Here is a 22,866-nt window from a genome sequence, read left to right as displayed (position 1 = left end):
TTTAGTCAAGAAGGCAGATATTCCTTCTCAACCAATGGCGCATGCTTGGATATCAAGTATTCCCTCAGATCCTGAAGCGATACTTGGAAGACTAAAGGAATGTCAGCCAAAACTTTCAACCACCGACTGGATGATTGGTAGATTGGATGAGGCTGATGGTGACCGGAGACATGCAGTATTCGTATTAAACTCCGACTGTCTCTAAGACCTCAACAAGTCTGAAGGGGTTATATCCTACGGATTCAACAAGTTGAAACTGAAAGTCTATAGAAACGGTGGGGTTGGGGAATCAGGAGATAACTCAGCAGTTGTTGCTGAACACTTGCCTGATGCGTACTATCGGCCACATCGCTAAAGTCTGGCGGATTGCAGGAGACTGAAAATCGCCCTGCACAATCGAGACAGGAAGGGATGGCATCGAAACGGGACCCGACAAGCCCTGTGTGAGTGGGTCACAAATTTGGACTGGGCTCAAAGTGAGCGCCAGAGGGGAAGCACGGAACTCAGAAAGTACTTCGACAACAGCAGTTTGTGAAGAATCTGATGAGAAATCGTACACACCGCAAGTGCCCAGTATCCTGAGGAAGGGTGGTTTCTCAGCTTTCTCACCTGCCCCTGCATGCGTTCGGAAGCTCGTCATAAAAAGTTCTAACAAATCTTGTGAGGATAAACTCCTGGTGGAGTCAGAAGACGAGGCTAACACATTAGTGGTGGAAGTTCTGAATCCTGACTATGGTCCGGTTTCTACAGATAAATCTCCACCATTGTAAGGCCACTTCGGCGACACTAAAGGTCCTCCTTATGGCAGGGAGATTTGACGTGGTTCTTATCCAGGAACAATGGGTGTGTGGAGGAATGGTACGTGGACTAAGAATTCCGTGATTTAAACTTCTCAAGGTACGGGAATGGGAGACACAGAGCTTGTATTCTTGCAAAGGGTGGTCTAAATGTTTTTCTTCTTCCGTCGCTAAGCACTGAAGATTTTGCGGTAACCAGTCTTGAAATAAACAAGTCTCATTGCTGGCTGGCTTCCCTATAAATGCCACACGATTCAGAGATGCCGCCTTCAAACTTTAAGTCGCTGGTTGAAGCTGCTTCTGTAGGGAAGAAAAGCCTCATTGTAGGAAGTAATGCTATTGAACATCACCAGATATGGGGAAGTTCGGATGTCAACGATAGGGGTGAGCTGCTTATTGAATATAAAGGGTGATTTTTTTGAGGTTAGGATTTTCATGCATTAGTATTTGACAGATCACGTGGGATTTCAGACATGGTGTCAAAGAGAAAGATGCTCAGTATGCTTTGACATTTCATCATGAATAGACTTACTAACGAGCAACGCTTGCAAATCATTGAATTTTATTACCAAAATCAGTGTTCGGTTCGAAATGTGTTCATTCACCGTAACGTTGCGTCCAACAGCATCTTTGAAAAAATACGGTCCAATGATTCCACCAGCGTACAAACCACACCAAACAGTGCATTTTTCGGGATGCATGGGCAGTTCTTGAACGGCTTCTGGTTTCTCTTCACTCCAAATGCGGCAATTTTGCTTATTTACGTAGCCATTCAACCAGAAATGAGCCTCATCGCTGAACAAAATTTGTCAAAATTTGAACACATTTCGAACCGAACACTGATTTTGGTAATAAAATTCAATGATTTGCAAGCGTTGCTCGTTAGTAAGTCTATTCATGATGAAATGTCAAAGCATACTGAGCATCTTTCTCTTTGACACCATGTCTGAAATCCCACGTGATCTGTCAAATACTAATGCATGAAAATCCTAACCTCAAAAAAATCACCCTTTATTATACAATAAGTAGCAATCTGGCGATTTGTAATGAAGGGGATAAACCGACCTTTATTATCAGAAACAGGCAGGAGGTACTGGATATTAACTATGTATCGGAAGATATAAATGGAAAAATATGCGACTGGGAAGTGTTGGATGACCACCGCACAGATAATACTGAAGTAGTGGTCCTTCGGCTAAACAGAAGAAAGGCGGATGGGGATAAATTTCGGCACAAATTCTGCGCTACTATCCCTTCTAGGCTAGAAAAGGAAGTGGAAACTATGGAGGATATAGACATAGTGGACAAGCGGATCACGAAGGCCCTGAATGACTCGTTTGTATCAGCATGCCCTAGCTCCAAGCCAAGGGACAAACACCGACCGCCATGGTGGACCCCAGAGCTGGTTGGTCTAAGTTGGACTGCAGAAAACTCTTCAACAGAGCAAAAGCTACAGAGCGTCACACGATTGGGACATCCGTAAGGCTGAGTTAAGAAATATAAGGGCGAGCTTAGAAAGGCTCAGAACAAATCCTGGGTAGAATTCTGCAGCTCCGTGAAGGATACATCGGAGGCCTCTAGGCTAAGGAAGATTCTGTCCTCCAGATATATAACGGTGGGATATATCCAGCAGTCAGAGATTGTATGGACAATGTCTAGTGACATGGACAATGTCAAGCGGGAAATTCTTCAACGGACAACGTGGCGCCAGAAGAGAATGTCACTGATATGCATTCGTCGGAGGCCATTAGGGAAATTGTGTCTGAGCCGAAAGAAGTTGCGCCTTGGGCGTTAAGAAGTTTCGACTCCTTTAAGTCGCCAGGACCTGATGGATTACAAGCTGTGTCTGATAGACTGGTTCCCTGGTTTAGGAAGATATACTCTGCTTGTATCAGAATGTCATATATATCTGTGGGATGGAGGGACACGATGGTAATTTTCATTCCGAAAGCAGGAAAACCCTACCACACGAGGGCGAAAGATTTTCGTCCTATTAGTCTGTCATCCTTTATGCTAAAGACTCTTGAGAGGTTGATAGAAATATATCTTAGAGCAAAGATCCGTGGAGATCGCCTGTCGCGACAGCAACATGCATATAGTAAAGGCACTGAAACAGCCCTTCACGACATAGTCGGCTACATACAGGGTTCTCTCCCTGTCAAGGAATATGCAATGGTAGCATTTCTTGACATTGAAGGTGCTTTCAATAATGTAAAACCGACGTCAATCATGAAGAAGTTGGAGTTTCTAGGCATCAACTCTACCGTAAGAAAGTTTATTAATAACTTACTTACTAAAAGATGCATTACGGCAGGCTTGGGATCTGTGGATCTAAAAAGATGGGTCAGCAGAGGAACGTCTCAAGGAGGTGTACAGTCTCCTCTACTTTGGAATATAGCCATGGACAAAATATTTTTGTCTCTGGAAGAGACGGTTAGGGGAAGTTTCCCAGCACTCTAAGAGATGTACTTCAGTAGGCTCTACGTGCAACAGCAAAGTGGGCTACCGAAAGTGGTCTGGGTATAAATCCGTGAAAGACAGAAGTAGTTCCTTTCAGCAGGAGATAAAAGTTGCCTACAGTGGAACCTGACTCCTTGGGTGGAGAGAATGTTCGATTCACAGACAGCGCAAAATACCGGGGTGCTTTGTTAGAGAGGAAATTGAACTTCAAATCCAACATTTTGGAAAGGGCAAGAAAAGCCACTCTTGCCCTATACACCTACAAGATAGCCATTGGCAAAAGTTGGGGATTTAGACCGCATGTCATGCATTGGGTATATACTGCAGTTGTCAGACCTATTATGCTATATGGAGTTGTGGTCTGTTGGGCGGCGCTTCAAAAATCCATCTTCTGCTTAATACTTAACCGAATCCAAAGGTAGGCTTGTTTGTGCATTACGACCGCACTGAGGACGACACCATCTGATGCACTGAATTTAATGCTACATCTTATGTCTCTGGACATTGTGGCTACCCAAATTGCAGCGACCACTGCCGTGCGGTTAAGGGAGCTTTCTCACTGATCATGTGGCGGCTGCAGACACTGTGTTATCCTTGATACAATATCCGATGTTCCAGGCAGTTTGGATTACATCCTACCTGAGCCGCTTTTTGATAAAAATTACTGTACCACTATTCCTGATAGAACCGATTGGAACTGCGATATCCCTGGTAACAGAAGTTACATAGACTTTTATACGGATGGTTCCAAACTAAACGACCAGGTGGGCTTTGTGGTGTACTCTAATGATCTAGAACAGGTTATATCGAAGAGGTTACCCGACCACTGCAGAGTGTACCAAGCAGAGATTTTTGCAATTATGAAAGTGGTGAAATGGCTAAGATATAATGTCATAACGACGATTGGCATAAATATCTTCTCAACACCAAAACCACCCTCGACTGTCGCAGATCTCTCAACGAGATGGCTGAACAGTTCAAAATTCATCTGTTCTGGGTGCCGGGCCTTAGAGATGTGCCAGGGAATTTTAAAGCAGACGAGCTTGCGAGACTAGGAACTACTTTACACGCTCCAGGGACACTGGAATTTGTGGGTATGCGTCTAGCGACATGTAAGCTAAGTTTTCAGGACCAGCTTGAAGGGCAACAAATGATAGATGTCACAAAGTGGGGGCTGTGAGCATTCCAAAACTATGTGGCCTCATCTAGACTTGAAGAGGCTTTGCTGTCATTGGCTAGAACAGACGTATCAGTCATTGTGTCCGTCATGACAGGTCACTCTCTAATCAGAAAACATGCTGACAGACTGGAGGTTGCCAGCAACGACTTTTGCAGAAGCTGTAGGGACATCGAGGAAGAAGAGACTATAGAACACCTCCTGTGTGTGTGTCCCGCACTAGCAATTAGAAGGTTTTCATTTCTTTGGGAACCTGTCTGATTTAGTGGATGTGAACATTCGCAAGTTATTGGGCTTTTTAAAGCGATTTGTATGGTTCAACGGTAGGAACTAGATGGCATCTTCCTTCTTCTGTTCCTGTGGTATCACAATGGACGAAAACGTCTAAGTGAGTCTGATGGCATACTGCCACTTAAACCTTACCTAACCTACATGGCAAAGTACCTCACAAATGTTGCCAGCTAGGAGTGGCGCTACGGCGGCTCTCCAACTCAAAATCGGACAAATATGTTTATGAGAACTATATCTAAATCTGAACCAATTTCGACCAAAATCCGTAGACATGACAAAGGATCTGAAATGAAAATTGGGCGAAGCATATATATGCGAGCTATGTCTAAATCTGAACCAATTTCTATGAAACCCAACAATAATCTCATATACGTCGGACCACGATTATCCGGGCATGTCCTTGAGTTTTGAATTCTATTTTTTCTTTCCATTAAAAATTATAATGTAATATTAAGAACAAAGAAAAACCACAGTTGAATATTATGGCAAACATGTGCACAACAATATCCGATTTAAAAATATATTTGTAAAAGCCGCAAAAAATTACTTAAGTATTCCAAAATTAAATATGACGAAATCTAAAAAAAAAAAAATCTATGCTGAAATGCTGCTAGCTTGGAAGAAAGGCAGTCAACACGGTCTGAATAAAAATAATGACTTTATGTCATCGTAATTCCATATGCGAACATTAAGTTACTACCTTTGCTGAATTTAGTTTTAAAAAACGAACCTAGTGGCAACACTTCGTGTCAGTTTTAAAATAGAGATTTTATAATGCCCCTTTGGATGTGAGTGAGAATGTGTATGATTTCAGTTGGCCATGATTTACTACACCGCCTAAATTGATACAGTTGCACAGAATCTGTCTCTTTCTTTCATATGCTGTGACTGCATAGGGTTATCTCTTCATGAGTGGCCATCGATTAGTTTACACTCATACACTCAGAGAGGGGATGTTAAACCCAATTGAAAGCGCGTTGCCAAACCTGATTTTCAAAAGGCCATACAACAATGTTGCAGTGTGTGTGTGTGTATGAAAGTGTGTGATTTGTAAAAGAGCTAAACTCGAAAAAGAAACGCCTGACAGACAACTGGAAATTGATACTCTTCTCGGCATGTGGTGGTGGTGGTGGTGCAATTCTCACTCGCCTTAGATGTGGTGGTGTGTGATGTTTTTGGTTTGCATTTCCATGGCATGCCATCATCATCCTCAGCTTCTTTTCTCAATGTTGTTGCTTCTGAAAAGTGTGTGTGGCTTTTACGGGTTCATTTCCTCCGCAAAGGTGCTCGTAGTCTCAAACACGCGGGCACGCTCGGATGTACGCACGCACTCATAATCCCATACCTTGTAAAGAAAGCTAAGGGCTTAGAAACATTTTTCAATTTCGAAATCACTTCAATATTGTAGGCCTTAATAAACAGACGCGTAAACGGTTCTAATTGAAATTCAAAGAAAGGTATCGAAATCCCGTCAAACATAAACAGAAGCCGAGTGAAGAACAACATGGAAACAAATTAAAAGTTAACAAAATAATTTAAAAAGAGTAAAAAAAAAAATATAGAATTAAAGAAGCAAAATATTGCTATAGAAATATTATGGATAAAGAAATAAGTGAAAATTTGTTTTAAAGAAATTGTTATATCAATAGCTGTGTTCAAAAACCCCTCACAAGAAGTCAATTTGTTTGTGATCCCTACACCCTACCATTAATAACAACCTGGGTAGTCCATATCCACAGCATTTGCCCACGGGCTTGGATAACCCGCTTATCTTACACCCAGCTTCCACCAACATTAGCATAAATACACAAACTGGCTTGGCCTCTTCGATTCCCGCTGCTCAACCTCTAGCTAAAACAATTCAACTATCGCAAAATTCGGCTTTTAATTTGGCCTTACGTACGTCCACATCGTTTAACGCGTTCCAAGCTGTCGCCGTTGCCGTCGGTATAAACGGTTTCGCCACACCGCCATCGTCGCTTTATCGCCTGGACGATTTCGTGGATTACAATCAATCATCCAATAGCGTTAGCCACAGCATCAGCACCATTTCTCCCAATCCGAATCACAACGATCGCGACACAATGGATCTTATCAATCCCTATATGAGGCATCACACATTTGCTGCCGCGGCTGCTTCACAGAATTCTCCCACAGCAGCCGTCAATCTATTGAATCGAAGTCCACCTCTTCATCATCATCACCCCGGGCATTTGGGCAATGGATTTCCAGATCCCTCCCAAATTGAATATCAAAACCAATTGTTGGATTATCACAATGCCGCAGCGGCGGCCGCTTATGCGGCCAACAACAATAACCATCCTTTGATGCTCTTGAAGAATAATCCTTCGGCAGACAAATTGCATCTGGAACCAAAGTCACCACGATCCGCAGAAGATTCATCCACGCCACCTCCGCTAATGTCAGCCAACAATCATGTGTCGGCAGATCACCACCACCAGCATCATTCTACAAATTCTCAAGCCTCATCCCGCCTTCAATCTGAGTCACCGGATAATTGCCATAACTCTTTTAATCAAAGAACCCGCTATGACAACAATTCTAGTCCCGGTGTCGATAGTTCCAAATCGTTTTCCGTTAGTCAAAGATCCAGTGAGGAGGCCGGCAACAATAGTGAATCGAGTCCCCCACCAGCTGACTACAGTCCAGAGAATCTATCGAATCGGAAGTTTACCTCCTCCAACACCGGTCATCCGCTGGGTATACACAACAACAATAACATTGGCTTGGATCACAAATTGCCTTTGAGTTTCTTGGGTCCCCCCTTGGCGGCGTTACATTCAATGACTGAAATGAAAGCTGGTGGTGGTGGCACTGGAACCGGCAATAATTCTTTAAATGGCGGTTATGGTAATTCACAGAATCCTCATATAATGACCGAAAATCGTATTGCAGTATCATCAGCCGGTGTTGCTGGAACAACGAATACTCAAACTCAAGGTACGGCCAATCCGCATGGTATCGATACGATATTATCGAAACCGCCGCCGGTAACATCGGCGGGTTTAAGTGCTTTAACGGGAGGTAAGTGCGTGTGCATAATTTTGTTGAGCTAATAGCATAGTAGTGTAGCTTGAATTTGGTGGGATTAAGGGGACAGAGTGATTTTGAAATACGAAATTTCGTAATGTAAGATCGTTGCAAATTGCAAATTTTGCAGATGAACATTCTAAATACTAAAGAACAGGGGCAAACTTCTCACATATCAATGAGTGCAGGCCGATTCAAGTTTAAGCTCAATGATTAGGGGCCTCCTTTTTAAAGCCGAGTTAGAATGAACAAGTATCAAACATTGTCGCCAGCTGCCATCAAGTGAGATCTTTTAGAGTCCCTTGGAGTCTATGCTTTTTTAATGAGGTGACAGAAATTAAGTATATGGGGTTAAGTTTCGCCTTACGCTTCCTAGTAAATGGTTGGATTATCAGTTCAGACTTTTGTGTCGCTGATTGAAAAAATTCGTAAATTAAATTCGTAAATTATCCTTTAAAAGTTCAAAAGTTTGAAACTGTTTCCTTTGTATATTAAACAAGTAAAACCCGCCGAACCGAATCTTATATACCTTCCATCAAGGATCACATTCCACAAGTTCTTTCAACGATTCTGGCGTCCTGCAATGTGAGGTCGAAATGGGTTAGCAGATGCAAAGAGCTTCTTCGAACCATGGAAAAGGCTGTCTGGCTCTGTTGGCACCGGAGCCGTCAAGGTGTCGCGGTAACGAAGGTTGGACGAGATGGCCAGGAATGAATCGCTTATTGCCGCGGATCATGCAATGTAATCTGTGAGTCCTTCCCTGTACGAGCTTATTGGTAGGGTGGACTTCCTCTTAGATCACCGCGCGAATGGGGTTTGGCGCTGTTGGGTGGCAAGAGTGTTTCGCAAAGCAGGGTGCCGATCACTAGCTTAGGCTGTTGCCGAGCGGTGTCCAGCCGAACTTATTGGGGCTTATTTTCATGCGAGAAGAACATCTTTCTATAACACAGTGAATGCGAGAATCAACACTGAAATACTGTTTGTTCTCAATGTTATGCTTTTATGCCATATGTTGTTCGTAAGTTCTTAAATAATTACTACACGCGGCAATGGATTCATCTGATGAAGAGAATTTTGCATCTATTAGTGCGATTAAAGCAATTATTAACACTAAAGAAGTTGGAAAAACATCCAATGAAAATTGGGTGAATTTCATTACTTTTATAATACTGGAATAAAAATTCCACTTATTATTAGATCGATATGGCATTTATTTTTAAACATTAAAATAAACATAAACAAAGCAAACAAGTGCGATGCTTGGGAACTCTTTTCTCGCACTCAGTTGGCTTTGCTATCTGCTCTGCTCGGGAGTTCACTATGTTCTACACAAGTTTATTTGCATTGACTAGTATATAACCAGTTTTATCGCACTGACAATCTCTATTGCATAGACAATCTCGGGTCGGGTTTCAGCTTGCACCCAAGGTGTATGTCGATAGTAGCATTGGGCGGATTTACATCCGAACACTTTTTTCAACCTAATATTCTGGGGTTGGGGAAACATTACTTCGGATTGGTGATAGGCGTCCTGACTGATCAATGAAACGTCATGGACGCGAGGAGAAGCAGATTTTTGCAGTGTGTGCGATGATGAAATGGATTGAGCATCTTTTATGTCACTGACTTGCAATTGAGAGGAGAAGACACAGGATAATGGGTGAACACCTCTTTCCGTGCTTGGATTCCCTCCAGACATTTAGTCCTCTTTTCATTCTTGAGTTCTGTAGAGGATGAGGACTTATTCTTTCTGCCTTGTTTGTAGGTTTCTCTTTTTTGTCATTTTGATGTCTTGTACCGTGCTGTGGTGTATCCTTATCTTTTTTTATTCCCTCCACCATAGGATGGGGGTATACTAATTTCGTCATTCTGTTTGTAATACCGCGAAATATGCGTCTGAGAACCCATAAACTATATCTATATAATTGATCGTCATGTCATTTTAAGTCGATCTAGCCATGTCCGTCCGTCTGTCCGTCCGTCAGTCTGTCTGTCGGGAGTAAAGCTAATCGCTTGAAGTTTTTCACAAATACTTTTTATTAGAGGAGGGGTTGGGATTGTAAATGGGCCAAATCGGTCCATGTTTTGATATAGCTGCCATATAAACCGATCTTGGGTCTTGACTTCTTGAGGGCGCAATTCTGGTCCGATTTGACTGAAATTTTGCACGTAGTTTTTTGGTATCACTTCCAACGAATGTGTTAAGTATGATCTTGGATCTTGACTTCTTGAGTCAATAGAGCCAATAGAGCGCGTTATTCTCATCCGATTTGGCTGAAATTTTGCATGAGGTGTTTTGTTATGACTTCCAATAACTGTACTATGTATGGTTGAAATCGGTACATAACCTGATATAGCTGCCATATAAACCAATCTGGGATCTTGACTTCTTGAGCCTCTAGAGGGCGCAATACTCATCCGATTTGGCAGAAATTCGGCTTCGGTCATGACCTTTAACAGACGTTGGTAGTATGGTCTGAATCGAGCAATAGCTTGATACAGCTCCCATAAAAACCGATCTCCCGATTTTGCTTCTTGAGCCCCTACAAGGCGCAATACATTTCATACATACAGTGTTCAGCATTCATTTATGGTCCGAATTGGACTATATCTTCATATAGCTCCAATAGCATAACAGTTCTTATTCAATATTCTTTGTTTGCCTAAAAAGAGATACCGCGCATGGCACTCGACAAATGCGATCCATGATGGAGGGTATATAAGATTAGGCCCGGCATGCTCTTACTTGTTTCTTCTTCTTCTTTTTCTTTTCTACCTTTTCAAGGGCGAACACAATGGACCTAAGGTCAGTTACTAGTCTCGTGTGCCCAGTAACCTGGCCTAACTTTGACAAATAAGAAGATCGGTTTGTATACGAGTAGGGATTTTCTTTTCCCGAATTTTTTAATTCGTGGGAACGAGAAATATTTGTCAACGCGGGAGTTCCAGCTCCTTACACGTGACCCTTATCACCTATGTTCCTTTTTACGAATTCTCAAATCGGATTTCTTTGCATACGATTTTGAAAATCTTGCTATATCCAAGAAGGCCGCCGTGGCTCAGAGGTTAGCATGTCCAGGCGATCGACGTTATAGGTGGCCCGTCGTGAACAACAGAAACATTTTCAGCGGTGGTTATCCCCATACTAATGCTGGCTACATTTGTAAGGTATCCCGCCATGTTAAAATTTCTCTGCCAATACGCCGCACGCCGTTTAGATTCGGCTTAAAAAAGGACGTCCCTTATAATTGACTTTGAACTTTAATCGGACTGCCCTCATTGTTATTAGTGAAGTATCCGCTGTTCGCACCTTTAGGTGTATGCCCTTAGGGGCATCGGGGCGGATTAATATCCGCACCCTCTTTTCTAACCTAACCTATTCACAAAACTTAATGAAGCCTTAAAATATGGTTATTTGACGTTTCTATAAAGGAAATCTGTCAAATAAAGGTGTGCGTTTGTAGCACCCCGAAATACCGAGGTGCCGTAGATTGCGAAGGAATAAATTTGCACCAATACATCTTATTGGTGTAAGTCCGTTGGGATAATAGGCCAAATCGGTCCATGTTAAGATATAGCTGTAATATAAACCGTTCTCCCGCTGTGACTTCTTGAGCCTCTAGAAGACGCAATTCTTTTCAATTTGGGCAATTATGCACGCAATGTGTCACTATGACTCCCCAACAAACGTGCCGCGTGCAGTAAAAATCTGTCCTCAACCTAATGTAGCACCCATATAAACCATGCGATTTGAGTTCTCGAGCCTCTAGAGCGCACAATTATTATCCAATTTGCCTGGAATTTTAAAGATGGTATTTCTTATGAATTCTAACCGCAATAAAAAGTACGGTCCATATCGGTACATAAGTTGATCGAGCATTATATTTGAAAAGGTCATTCAAAGAACTTGTCACATGTGATACATGGTGGAGGACGTATAAGATTCGGCCCGGCTGAAATTAGCGCTCTTTTACGTGTTTTACAATATACGGCTTCCTCTCCTTACTTAAATAAATGGGCGTGTACATTCGGCCACCAGAATTTTTTTTAAAGAACACCAGTTACACTTAGGAATTATGAGTTGCATTTGCACCTCTTATATATCTTCCACACAAGGTCTCCATCGATCCACATTTTGACATAGCCTCCACATTAAATGATCTCATGAAGGGTTCATTCATTCGATTTCGATTAATATAATGATTATGATCAACAGTGGTACAATCTATCCGGTTCGCCGGTTAAACTTAATGCCGCTTTTATTTATGCTAGTAGTTGGCAAATTCCGTTACTGCATGTAATATCCTTTATTCTGGTGTTGAATCATCCCTCCTCTGATGGAATTCCTAAGTCTATGTCATTAATAATAGTATTAAGGATAAGAAATGGCGTTTACTAATGTCGATAGGTAATGCTAATGCCAACTAAAAAATTTGAACACATTCCTTTCTTGAGTCTTCGAATATGTGTAAAGAAAAATGGGAATTCTCAAAAAAGTTCCAAATAACTTGCGGTGGTACTGTGGTTTAAAACATATCAATCGATAATAATATCTATGCTACTGGAGCTAAATCAGTTAATGAACCGATTCAGGCCACACTTGGCTTGGATGTTGAAGACCATTGTGAAAAATTGCACAAATCGAATAAGAACTCCGTCCTTTATGGACCGATTCAGACCATATTTCGCTCGTATGTTAGAGGTCATAGAATAAGCCTCTAGTAGCTCATGAAGTATTAGGTTTTAGACCGATACTTTGGACCATACTTGGCGCATATGTTAGAGGTCATAGAAAAAGATTTTGTGCAAAATTTCAGCTAAATCAGACAAAAGCTGCACCTTTTATAGGCTCAAGCAGTATAATCGGGAGATGGGTTTATCTGGGCGCTATATACGATTTTAAACTGATTCGAGGTGTACTTGGCACGCATGTTAAAAGTCACTGTGCACAATTTCAGCCAAATCGGAGAAGAATAACGTTCTCTTAGGTACGAGCTAAAGCAGGGTTTGTACTAATTCGAACCGTACTTGGCACATCTGTAGAGTGTCATAGAAAAGGTCATAGTGCAAAATTTTAGCCAAATTTGGACAGATATGGCCCATTTACAAGCCCAACCGACCTACATTAATAGAAAGTATTTGTGCAAAAATGTCGAGCGCCAGTCTTTATTCTTTCGAAAGTTTGCGTGATTTCCAAATGGTTGGATCCACTTAAAATGTCATGGCGATCAGAAATATATATGTACTTTATTGGCTCCAAGACCTATATTTCGATGTGTTACAAATGAAAAGGCGGTATTAGTACACCTCCATTATTACCCAATTTGTTGTTTGAAAACTACACTGAAAAAAATGTAAACTTACTTTAAGGATGCTCAAATTTCCAAAAAGAATACTTCACAAAGATATTTATTCGATATTATCAGGCGTTCAGTCGAAAGTTGTTTTGGACAAAATGCTAGTAATGCTTTTATATGCACTGAATATGGCTTGTGTTTGCTAATCTAAGTCAATAACCCAATAAATTCCAAAATTATGGCTAATAGTATCAGGTTGGGTTAGGTTGAAAAGGGAGTGCTGATATTAATCCGCCCCATGCCACTATGGGCATACACCTAAGCCAGTAATCGGCTTCTTGTGCGCTCTGTATACTAAAAAGTGACCTTGAGAAAGAAAATCTAATGCAGCTTTTACACGGCATGTAGTTGTCTTATGAAATTTTACTTTTGTATTCACATGTAATTTAAAATGTTTGTCCAAATTGTCATTTTAGATACGAGTCATCATTTTTGCTATCACACCTGTATGTTATTTTCGTATGACATAACCTAAAAATGTGAGCAAATCTGAATGCGTAAAAATTGTTAAAGCTGTGAGATAGGTGTTTAAATCATAAATTTGTGAAAAGAACCAAAACAGCTGCTGTCTTTATGGTTTTGTCAGAAGGAATAGAGCACGCTCTATCTAAACCAAAAAATAACATGTGCTATTTTGAGAAGTGATTTTCGTATGTTAGTTTCATTTGCATATATCTCACGACATGTATTACTCTACAAGTGCTAAATTTGACATGTCACGGGACATCTACATACCGTGTAATAGAGCCTTAAGTTAAGAATGCCGTACTACCTACAAAATCCTTCCTTGTCTTTCATACTACGCCCCTAAGTTGCTTCATTTCTGGAATTGGGTCCCCACTTAAGTGTTGGTGTCTGTTGGCCGCGAAAGCTAGTTTTAAAGTCAATATGCAAAGGCGTAAAATCGGGCGATCAATCTTTGAACAGCAGAAATCGGTTTACACATGCGGCATTTTTGGACCCAAGGCCTTCAGTCGGGAGTTAACCAGTTGAACTCAAAAGGAAACTATGCAAACTTTGAAGGCTATAGCATGGATAGGCCCACGGACCTCGCTAAATCTTTTTAGAATTTTACAATGGTAAGAAATATCCCCATTAACTTTGTCTCGCAAACGGAATGACACAGTGAACATTCCCGCACCCTATGATGGTGGATATAATTATCGCCAATTATTGCCAAAAAGAATATCTTTAGTGAAAATGTTAACGAGCCTACCTTTAAATCCAATTCGACAACAATAAAAAAGCAGCATTGAAATTGCATAAGATTTTGTTTAGAGTTTTTTTTTTTTTCATTGTCCAAGCAAACTACAAAGCAATTTATTTGACACAATTTTACCTTGATGTAAACGATTCACATAATGTTTGCGATTGGAATTATTTTGACAATTATTTAATTTTGATTTCCATCTAAGACGATGCCAATGTATTTAACCATTACCAATTACCAATGACAACAATGACTTAAAGCACAGCAAAAACAAAAACAGTCAGCAGCAACAACAACACTATAAACTCCATTTAAGAGCTCAATAACAAATTGAATGGGGTCTGTCTTTATGACGCTTTCAGACATAATCAAAGACAGTGGGACAGGCCCAAGAAAATTCAGACAGCCATACAATGCGTTGACATGTTTCTTCGACAAAGAATAAATGCCAAATGGTCTTCGTTTTTGTCATGATTATGGCATTTTGGATGCCTTATTCAATAATAACAATTAGTTACGGTATTTAATTGATTTTGGCATTTCTCACACGACCACGACCACGATCACTGCCACCATCCGAAATGCGGTTTACAATGCGAGCAGTGTATGTAAACCTAATAATAATTACAATGTATGACAAATGATTGACAGTTTAGGTTTTTTTTTTCTTTTTTTTTTTTTTGGCTTTTAATGTGGTCCAATAATGACTGGCAAAATATCTGGAGGTTTGGTGAATTGTCTGCTGGCTTATGGGTTTATTTTTATAGTATTCTGGTATCTATTTCTTGGTAAAAAAAAACTGTATCTAGTTTGGCTGAGGAGATCGCAATAAAAAGACCTTCAACCAATTAATTACTTAAATTTAATGGAGCATTATTTAATAAATAAGAAAACATTATAACACACACAAGGTGTTAAGTGGCAAAATAGTTTAATGCCACATAAAATACATGATGGAATTTGCTTTGACAATTTCCTTTGCCATAAAAGCTAAATTGGATTAAATTAGTACATAATTTGAGGACCATCAAAAACCAGTAAGGAAAGGCAAAAATCGGGCGTTGCCAACTTTATAATACCCTACACCTACCCTATAAAAACAAAAGGGGGCTACATCTAATTCTGAACCAATTTTGATTGACCTCGGCGGATGCATCCAGATAGATTATTAAGATTCCTCTATCAAATTTCGAGCAAAGCAAATATGTTCCAAATGTAATAACTACGGTTGACAAATGACAACAAATTACCCAAAATCTGACGAACATATACATGGGAGCTATATCTAAATCTGAACCGACTTCGACCAAACTTTATGGTTAATGTGAAAGTCGTCTAAGAAACCGCGCTTGCAGTGGGAATAGGAGTGAAAATCGGGCGATATATATATATATATATATATATATATATATATATATATATATATATATATATATATATATATATATATATATATATATATATATATATACTAGCTGACCTGGGCCCGTCCCGCTGCGCCGTCTCTTACTTTATATGGAACAAAAGTTTCCTTGGAATATGTATTTTCGACAATTAAAGAGTATATGCATATCGCGTGACTAACAGTATAACAACAGAAGTGTCTTTATCTGAATCCCATATGAACTGTTTTGGACTTCAAATTTGCTCGGAGGGTTTAACGCCATTTACATTTGGGTGTTTGATGTACTTCATTCTTAAAATAGTTTATAACACCCCATGTTTGATTTAGGGGCGTTTTCGTGGGTTCGGTGGTCTCCCAGACGCTTGGCCCTGAAAAAAATATCAGCATCCTGCTCTTCTCTCAAAAAACCCATATTGCCATTGGATTAAGAGGAGTTTACAGGATGAGGCGTCCCCCAAACACATGGCCCCAAAATAGGTTATCGAATTCGTTTTCTAATCTCAAATACCTTTCATTTGAGCCACATTTTGGCATGGTTGAAAAATTGTTTCCCTTTGGGTGTGTTTTGGGAAAGTAGTGATGCCCTAAATACATGGTCCTACATTTGGATATCAAATTCGTATTCTACTCCCAAATACCTTTATTTGAGCCCCATATTCCGATGGTCACTAAAAAATTGCTGTTTGTGGGGTATTTTGGGTACCACTTCTTGCAAAAATGGGTGTCAATTCTTGCTCTACCCCCAATACCCTTCATTTAAGCTCCACATTGACATGGTGGGTAAATATGCCCGATTAAGGGGTGTTTTGGGGATTGGGGTGGTCGCCCAAACACTAAGCCCGGAAAATATATCAGCAACGTGCTCTATTCTCATATATCTATATATCATTTATTTGAATCCCATATTGCCATTGCCCTCAATATTGGATATCAAATTCGATTTCTAATCTCATTTAAACTCCTTATTGCAAAAGTCAGCATATATGTCCGGTTTGGGGCATTGGCCCTAAAAACTATGAATATTTAGTTCCACTCTCTTTAAGACCCAAATTGTCTTGGAGAGCAAATACGTCCTATTTGGGGGTTGTTATGGGGGTGGGACGTCCGCTAGGGAGTTGGCCCCAAATGTTGATTAATTTGAGCCCCACATTTCCATAGTCGGCAAACATGATCGGCTTGAGGGTGTTTTGGGGAATGGGCGGCCACTCAGTGAGTTGGCCTTGAAAATGTATATCGGATTCGTATTTCACTTTAGAAACCCTCTTATTTGAGCCTCATATTGCAATAGTCAGAAAATACTTCTTATTTGGGTGGTGTTGTGGCGGTGGGGTGGTCCCATAGACACTTTTCCCGAATATTGATATCAGATTCGTGCTTTACTCCCAAAGGCCTTTCATTTGAGCCGCATAGTCCTTTGGTCGTAATTTTGTCCCCTTGGGGGGATGTTTTTGGGGAGAGGCGGCCTCCAAACACTTGGTCCCATATTTGGTTACCAGATTCGTATTCTACATTCAAATACCTTTTATTTAAGTCCCATATTCCCATGGTCAGTAAATAAGTCCTGTTTGGGGGGTGTTTTGGGAAAGTGGTGGACCCCCAGAAACTTGTACCCACATTTGGGTATCAGATTCGAATTCTACTCGCAAATACCTTTCATTTGAGTCCCATATTGCCATGGTTGGTAAATATACCCGATCACTTGGCCCGACATTTAGATATCAGATACGTTTTCTTATCCTAAATACCTTTCATTTGAGTCCCATATTGTCGTGATTGGTCTAAATATATGTTTGGTAGATTTTAGGATGGGGCAGCCCCCCTAGGTACCCCATCCGAAATTTTGGTACAGAATTTTTATTTTTAGGGTACTATATGAGAGCACACAAAATTTCGCTTAAATCACACCACCCATCTCCGAAATCTGGCGTTTCTGAAAATTAGGGTAAGGGGGAGGGTCCGCCCCCCTTCAGATATCAAAAAATGTTGTACCCTATTTTCACGACGGGATCATTATGCACCATTATGCACCAAGAAATCGGTTCAGCCGTTTCTGAGTCTATAAGGAACACACAAACATACAAACAAACAAACCTACAAACAAGCACAAATTGATTTTTATATATAAGAAGATGAGAGCTATATCTTAATCTGAACCGATTTCTTTGAAATTCACCAGTAATATCGAGAGTCGTAAGGAAATCCTTCCTGTCGAATTTCGAGAGAATCGGTTAACAAATGACCATTTTATTGCATTATTACTACAAATAGGAGGAACATATATATGGAAGCTATATCCAAATCTGAACCGATTTTTTCTAATTTCAATAGGCTTCGTCTCTAGGCCGAAAAACATGCCCAAACCAAATTTGAAGACGATCGGATTAAAATTGCGACCTGTACTTTGTACTCAAATTAACATGGACAGAAGGACAGACAGACAGACGGACAGACAGACAGTCGCACATAGCTAAATCGAATCAGAAAGTGATTTTGAGTCGATCGGTATGTTACAAACAAATGCACTAAGTTATAATACCCTGTACAACAGTAGTGGTGTACGGTATAATAATAGGGATTAGTGGAATATATACCAAACTGATGATTGACTAATAAGTAACTCCATTAACTCGAGTATCAAAGATAGCCTGGTCAGACGCAGTTATAACTGCTATCCGATATACAATAATAAGATAATATTACCTTCAGTCGGTTATAATATTTGTACAAAATGCAATTGCAAAAATAAAAGAAAAAGGCAGTGTATCAGTTCAAACAGTGATTTGGCTCCTTTATTGTGGTAATTCAGGTCTTTCCGCTTTTAATGAAAGTTGCTGCACAAGTGATGTTGGCGGTTTTGAAAAGTATATAAAAACATCATAAATGTTCTAAGGCGAAATGGAATTCATGGTAATATGGCAGCCCTTTATTCGTTGTGTGAAAGCTTAGCTTAGCCTTTTTCTAGGGAATGGATTAAGGGTTGGCATATTCGATAAAATTTTCAAATTGTAATTCAATGTATAATAGTTGTATCTTGAACATGCTTCATCTTGCCGGGCCCCTTGCAGTGTTGCAGTTTAAAAGTCGCAGGCCCCAAAGATGGCCCATCCAAAAATAGGCAATTGTCATCTTGGATGAAGTCTGATGCGACCTGACTCGTAACACTTGTGGTAATTGGTCGTTCACAATAACGATTTCGATATTCTTTGGTGCGTAAAAATGAGGGTCTACTAGATCGCTTAAATTATCGTAGATTCTCTTTTAACTCTCGTCTTTCACCTCCGAAGAAAGGGCTATAATGAATTGTCGTTTCCCGACAACTGATATTTCGATTTTCGCCGAATGGTCTTGGTATGATTGAAGATTAATGGTGCAATGTTCATTGCCTTCTTTCACTGTTGGGCGAAGCGCCTAACAATCCACAAAATCCCTCAAAACTTCATACACTGGCTTAGGTGTATGTCAATAGTGGCATGGGGCGGATTAATATATGCACCCTCTTTTCAACCTAACAGTTTGGACTCCACCGGAATTTAGACGCCATCGTAATGTACCCTTGTCCATCGGGGCCTTTGGGTACTACAACTCACGCCAGAGCTCTGGGTATGAAGTTGTGTGTTGTATTGTAGATTGTCGACTCAGCCTTTCGCCGAGATAGGATTTTTGACGGTGCTCCGTGGATACCATTGCCTCTGGTATTGCCATCTGTTCATGCTACAAAGATGAATCAAGCCAAGAGGATACAGTGGGCTTGGGGGTATAACCCAGGACTGAGATCTGTTTCCGACTACCTGACCATAACATGGCACAGCAGGTGGAGATGCGCACGATCACGGTATGCGTGTGATGTTACCGGGAGGATGTTGACTATAAACTTTAGGGACATTAAACTGGCTATCAGAGCAATAACAACCAGAACGGTAAGGTCACGAACAGTCTTGGGGATTAACGCCTTCTCTATGGATGACACTATTCGCATTGTGTGGGTGTCAATCCATAGCAGAGCAAGGGGGAATGAAAGAGCAGACGATTTGGTCGTGAAAGCCAGATGACTGCCCTCAATAAACTTGATTAGTATTACGCCTTTCGGGGTGATGCAGTCCAAGTTCGCACTTGTACAGAATAGGTAGTATGTGCAGGGCATGTGGGGAAGATGATAAGACGTTTGACATTTCCTATGCCATTGCCCGGTTTTTGAGGTTAACCGACCGGCACATAGGTGAAGACAATATACTAGACTTGAACCGACTTAGAGGCGTGGAATGGAGAAAAATTATGGATTTTGTTAGTAGCATGGAATTTCTAACCTAGGTTTTTTCTCGGTTAATGTTTAGTATTTAGAACGCACAACAAGCCGATTACTGGCTTTTACTTTCCAACCTAATATAAATTTTGTTTTTTTAATGATTAGTTTGAAATCGCCCACAGCTGTCCACACTCTTACAACGTCTTCTATGCAAAAAGTTTTTGTGCAATGCCATCCATTCCATGATTGTGTGTCTGCAAATGCCTTACCACACTGCGCCACAGCCGCCTATGTAGGTAGGTACAATGTTTTAACAGTCATTGTAACAAAAGGTTGGTATACATAAACATTTTGTAGGAATGATGTTCATGACAGTTGGTGCCTGAAAGCAACAACGCGCGTTCAAAAAATTATCTCCGAAGGATGACAATATTTTCAACAACGTCTGTTTATGATAATGGCACCATTGGTTAATGATTTTGCAACGTTTTCTTTTTTCAGTGAACTGATTTTTCAGCAGTAAGCCTATTACTCTGAAATTGCAGCACTAATGCAGTAATAGCAGAGCTACTGCTACATTAGCAGCCAAATTAACTGCTAATATGCAGCAAACAGTGGTTGCTACTTTTTTCTATGAGTGTGGAAACTATATCCAAATATGGACCGACTTGGCTAATTTTCAACAGCTCGCGCTGCTAGTTCTCTCATGTTCGTTCGCTTGCTCTCGGTTTTGTCTGTCACTCTCTATCCAGCCAAAGAAAAACCACATTCATTTGCCGCCTCAGAGATTTGAACATTATTGAAAGTTTTCCACGCATTTTCTAATTAAATTAAGTCTAAACAAGTAAAAGCTTGCTAAATTCGGTCGGGCCGAATCTTGGAAACCCACCACCATAGATTGTACTAAAAGTTTATACAACATAAATTTAGCTGAAGGGCATACTTTTATTCTACATACCAAACTTCTGTTAAACCAGAAAAACTTGAAGCTTCTACGAACAGACAAGGATAATCGAGAGACTGGTTTATACGGGACCGTATTTGACACAGTTATTGGACATCGTAACAGAACACTACATGCTCAATTTCAGCCAAATCGAAAAAAAACTTGGGGCTTCTAAGGGATCAAGAATTCAAATCGGGAGATCAGTTTATATGGGAGCTATATCAGGCTATAGACCGATTTGGACCGTACTTGGCATAGTTGTTGGAAGTCATAAGAAAACACGTCATGCTAAATTTAAGCCAAATCGTAGTAGTCAAGATTCGAGTTTGGTTTATACGACAGCTATATCAATCCAAATCGGTCTATAACCTGATATAGCGCCCATATAAGCCGATTTGAATTCTTAAGCAGCCGGAAGCCTCATTTTTTGTCCGATTTGGCTAACATTTTGCACAAAGTATTTTGCAATGACTTCCAACAACTATGCTAAGTACGGTCCAAATAGGTCTATAACCTGATATAGCTCCCATATAAACCGATATTCGGTCTTGATTTCTTGAGCCACTAGAGGACGCAATTATTATCCGATTTAGCTGAAATTTAGCATGAGGGATTTTGTTATGACTTCCAACAACTGTGCTAAGAATAGTTCAAATCGGCTCATAACCAGATATAGCTGCAGATAAACCGGTATGGGATATTGACTTTTTAAGCAGCTATAGGGCGCAATTATTATCAAATTTAGCCGAAATTTTGCACAACGGCTTCTCCCATGACCTGACGCGGTCTGTAGACTGATACAGCTCCCATATAAGCCGATCTCCCTATTTTACTTCTTGAGCCCATTAAGGGCGCAATTCTTATTCAAATTGGCTGAAATTTTATACTATCACTTCTTCTTTGGTATCCAACATTCAATTCAATTAGAGTCCGAATCAGACCATTAGTTGATATGCTCGCATCTCCAGTAGCATAGCAATTCTTTTTTTTTATCCTTTATTTGATACTGGGAAAAGAACAGTACAAATGCGTTCCATGGTTAGTGGTACATAAGATTCGTCCTGGCCGATCTTAGCACGCTTTTCTGTTTAATACGAAATACATATTTCATGAATGGCATGGAGTATGGTGTACCATATGGTAGTACGCGTATTTACACAACAAACTCAACAAAAGAATTTATTGAAGTTTTTACAAACCTACTTTAACATACAAAAGATCTTTGATTCAGTGCCAAAATTCATTGAGAATTATCTGTTTCACATAAAAATTTGGTAGTTCGTTTTTTCTAATATTAATTTTTATACCCACTACCGAAAGATGGGGGCATACTAATTTCGTCATTCCGTTTGCAACACATCGAAATATCCATTCTTGATCGTCGTAAAAATCCAAAACGATCTAGCCATGTCCGTCCGTCTGTCTGTTGAAATCACGCCACAGTCTATAAAAACAGAGATATTGAGCTGAAACTTTGCCCAGATTCCTACTTTACATAGACCGATCGGCCGATTCGATTATGATGAAATTTGGGACAGTGAGTTGTGTAAGGCTATTCGATATTCTTCTTCAATTTGGACCAGATCGGTTAAGATTTGGATATAGCTGTCATACAGACCGATCTCTCGATTTAAGGTTTGATCCAAATCGGACCATATTTCGATATAGCTGCAAAGGGGGCCTAAATGATGCATTCTTCATCGGATTATGACGATAGGTGGTTTACGTATATATCCGAGGTGGTGGATATCCAAAGTTGAGCCCGGCCAAACTTTACGCCTTTTTACTTGTTATTAATATTTGGAACCACTGTTGAACGCTTGTAGAGAAATTTTTCATTTCATTATTTGTATAAAATTTACATAAACTGTCTCCCTTTTTTCGAATAAGGCTTTGAACTCCAATAGTGTAAGTTTTTGTTATCAATTT

At 40.3% G+C, this 22,866-nt stretch overlaps 1 protein-coding gene across 2 annotated transcripts in view; it reads left to right on the top strand.

Moving 5' to 3' along the window:
- The first annotated feature begins 6,721 nt into the window (after window positions 1–6,721).
- LOC106094805 (homeobox protein Nkx-6.1) overlaps window positions 6,722–22,866 on the top strand; it is an 86,656-nt gene continuing 70,511 nt past the window's right edge. Inside the window, exon 1 of one of the 2 annotated variants that reach the window (XM_059360138.1) lies at window positions 6,722–7,686. In XM_059360138.1, the coding sequence (XP_059216121.1) occupies window positions 6,810–7,686 (877 nt within the window). In that variant the 5' untranslated portion in view covers window positions 6,722–6,809. Of the gene's footprint in view, window positions 7,771–22,866 lie in introns of both variants that reach the window. The other variant, XM_059360137.1, reaches the window with a different exon arrangement.

The sequence above is a fragment of the Stomoxys calcitrans genome, chromosome 1 (assembly GCF_963082655.1).
Source record: "Stomoxys calcitrans chromosome 1, idStoCalc2.1, whole genome shotgun sequence".
Lineage (NCBI taxonomy): Eukaryota > Metazoa > Arthropoda > Insecta > Diptera > Muscidae > Stomoxys > Stomoxys calcitrans.
Note: the sequence above shows the minus strand (reverse complement) of the source record. Positions and strands in the feature narration are given on the sequence as shown.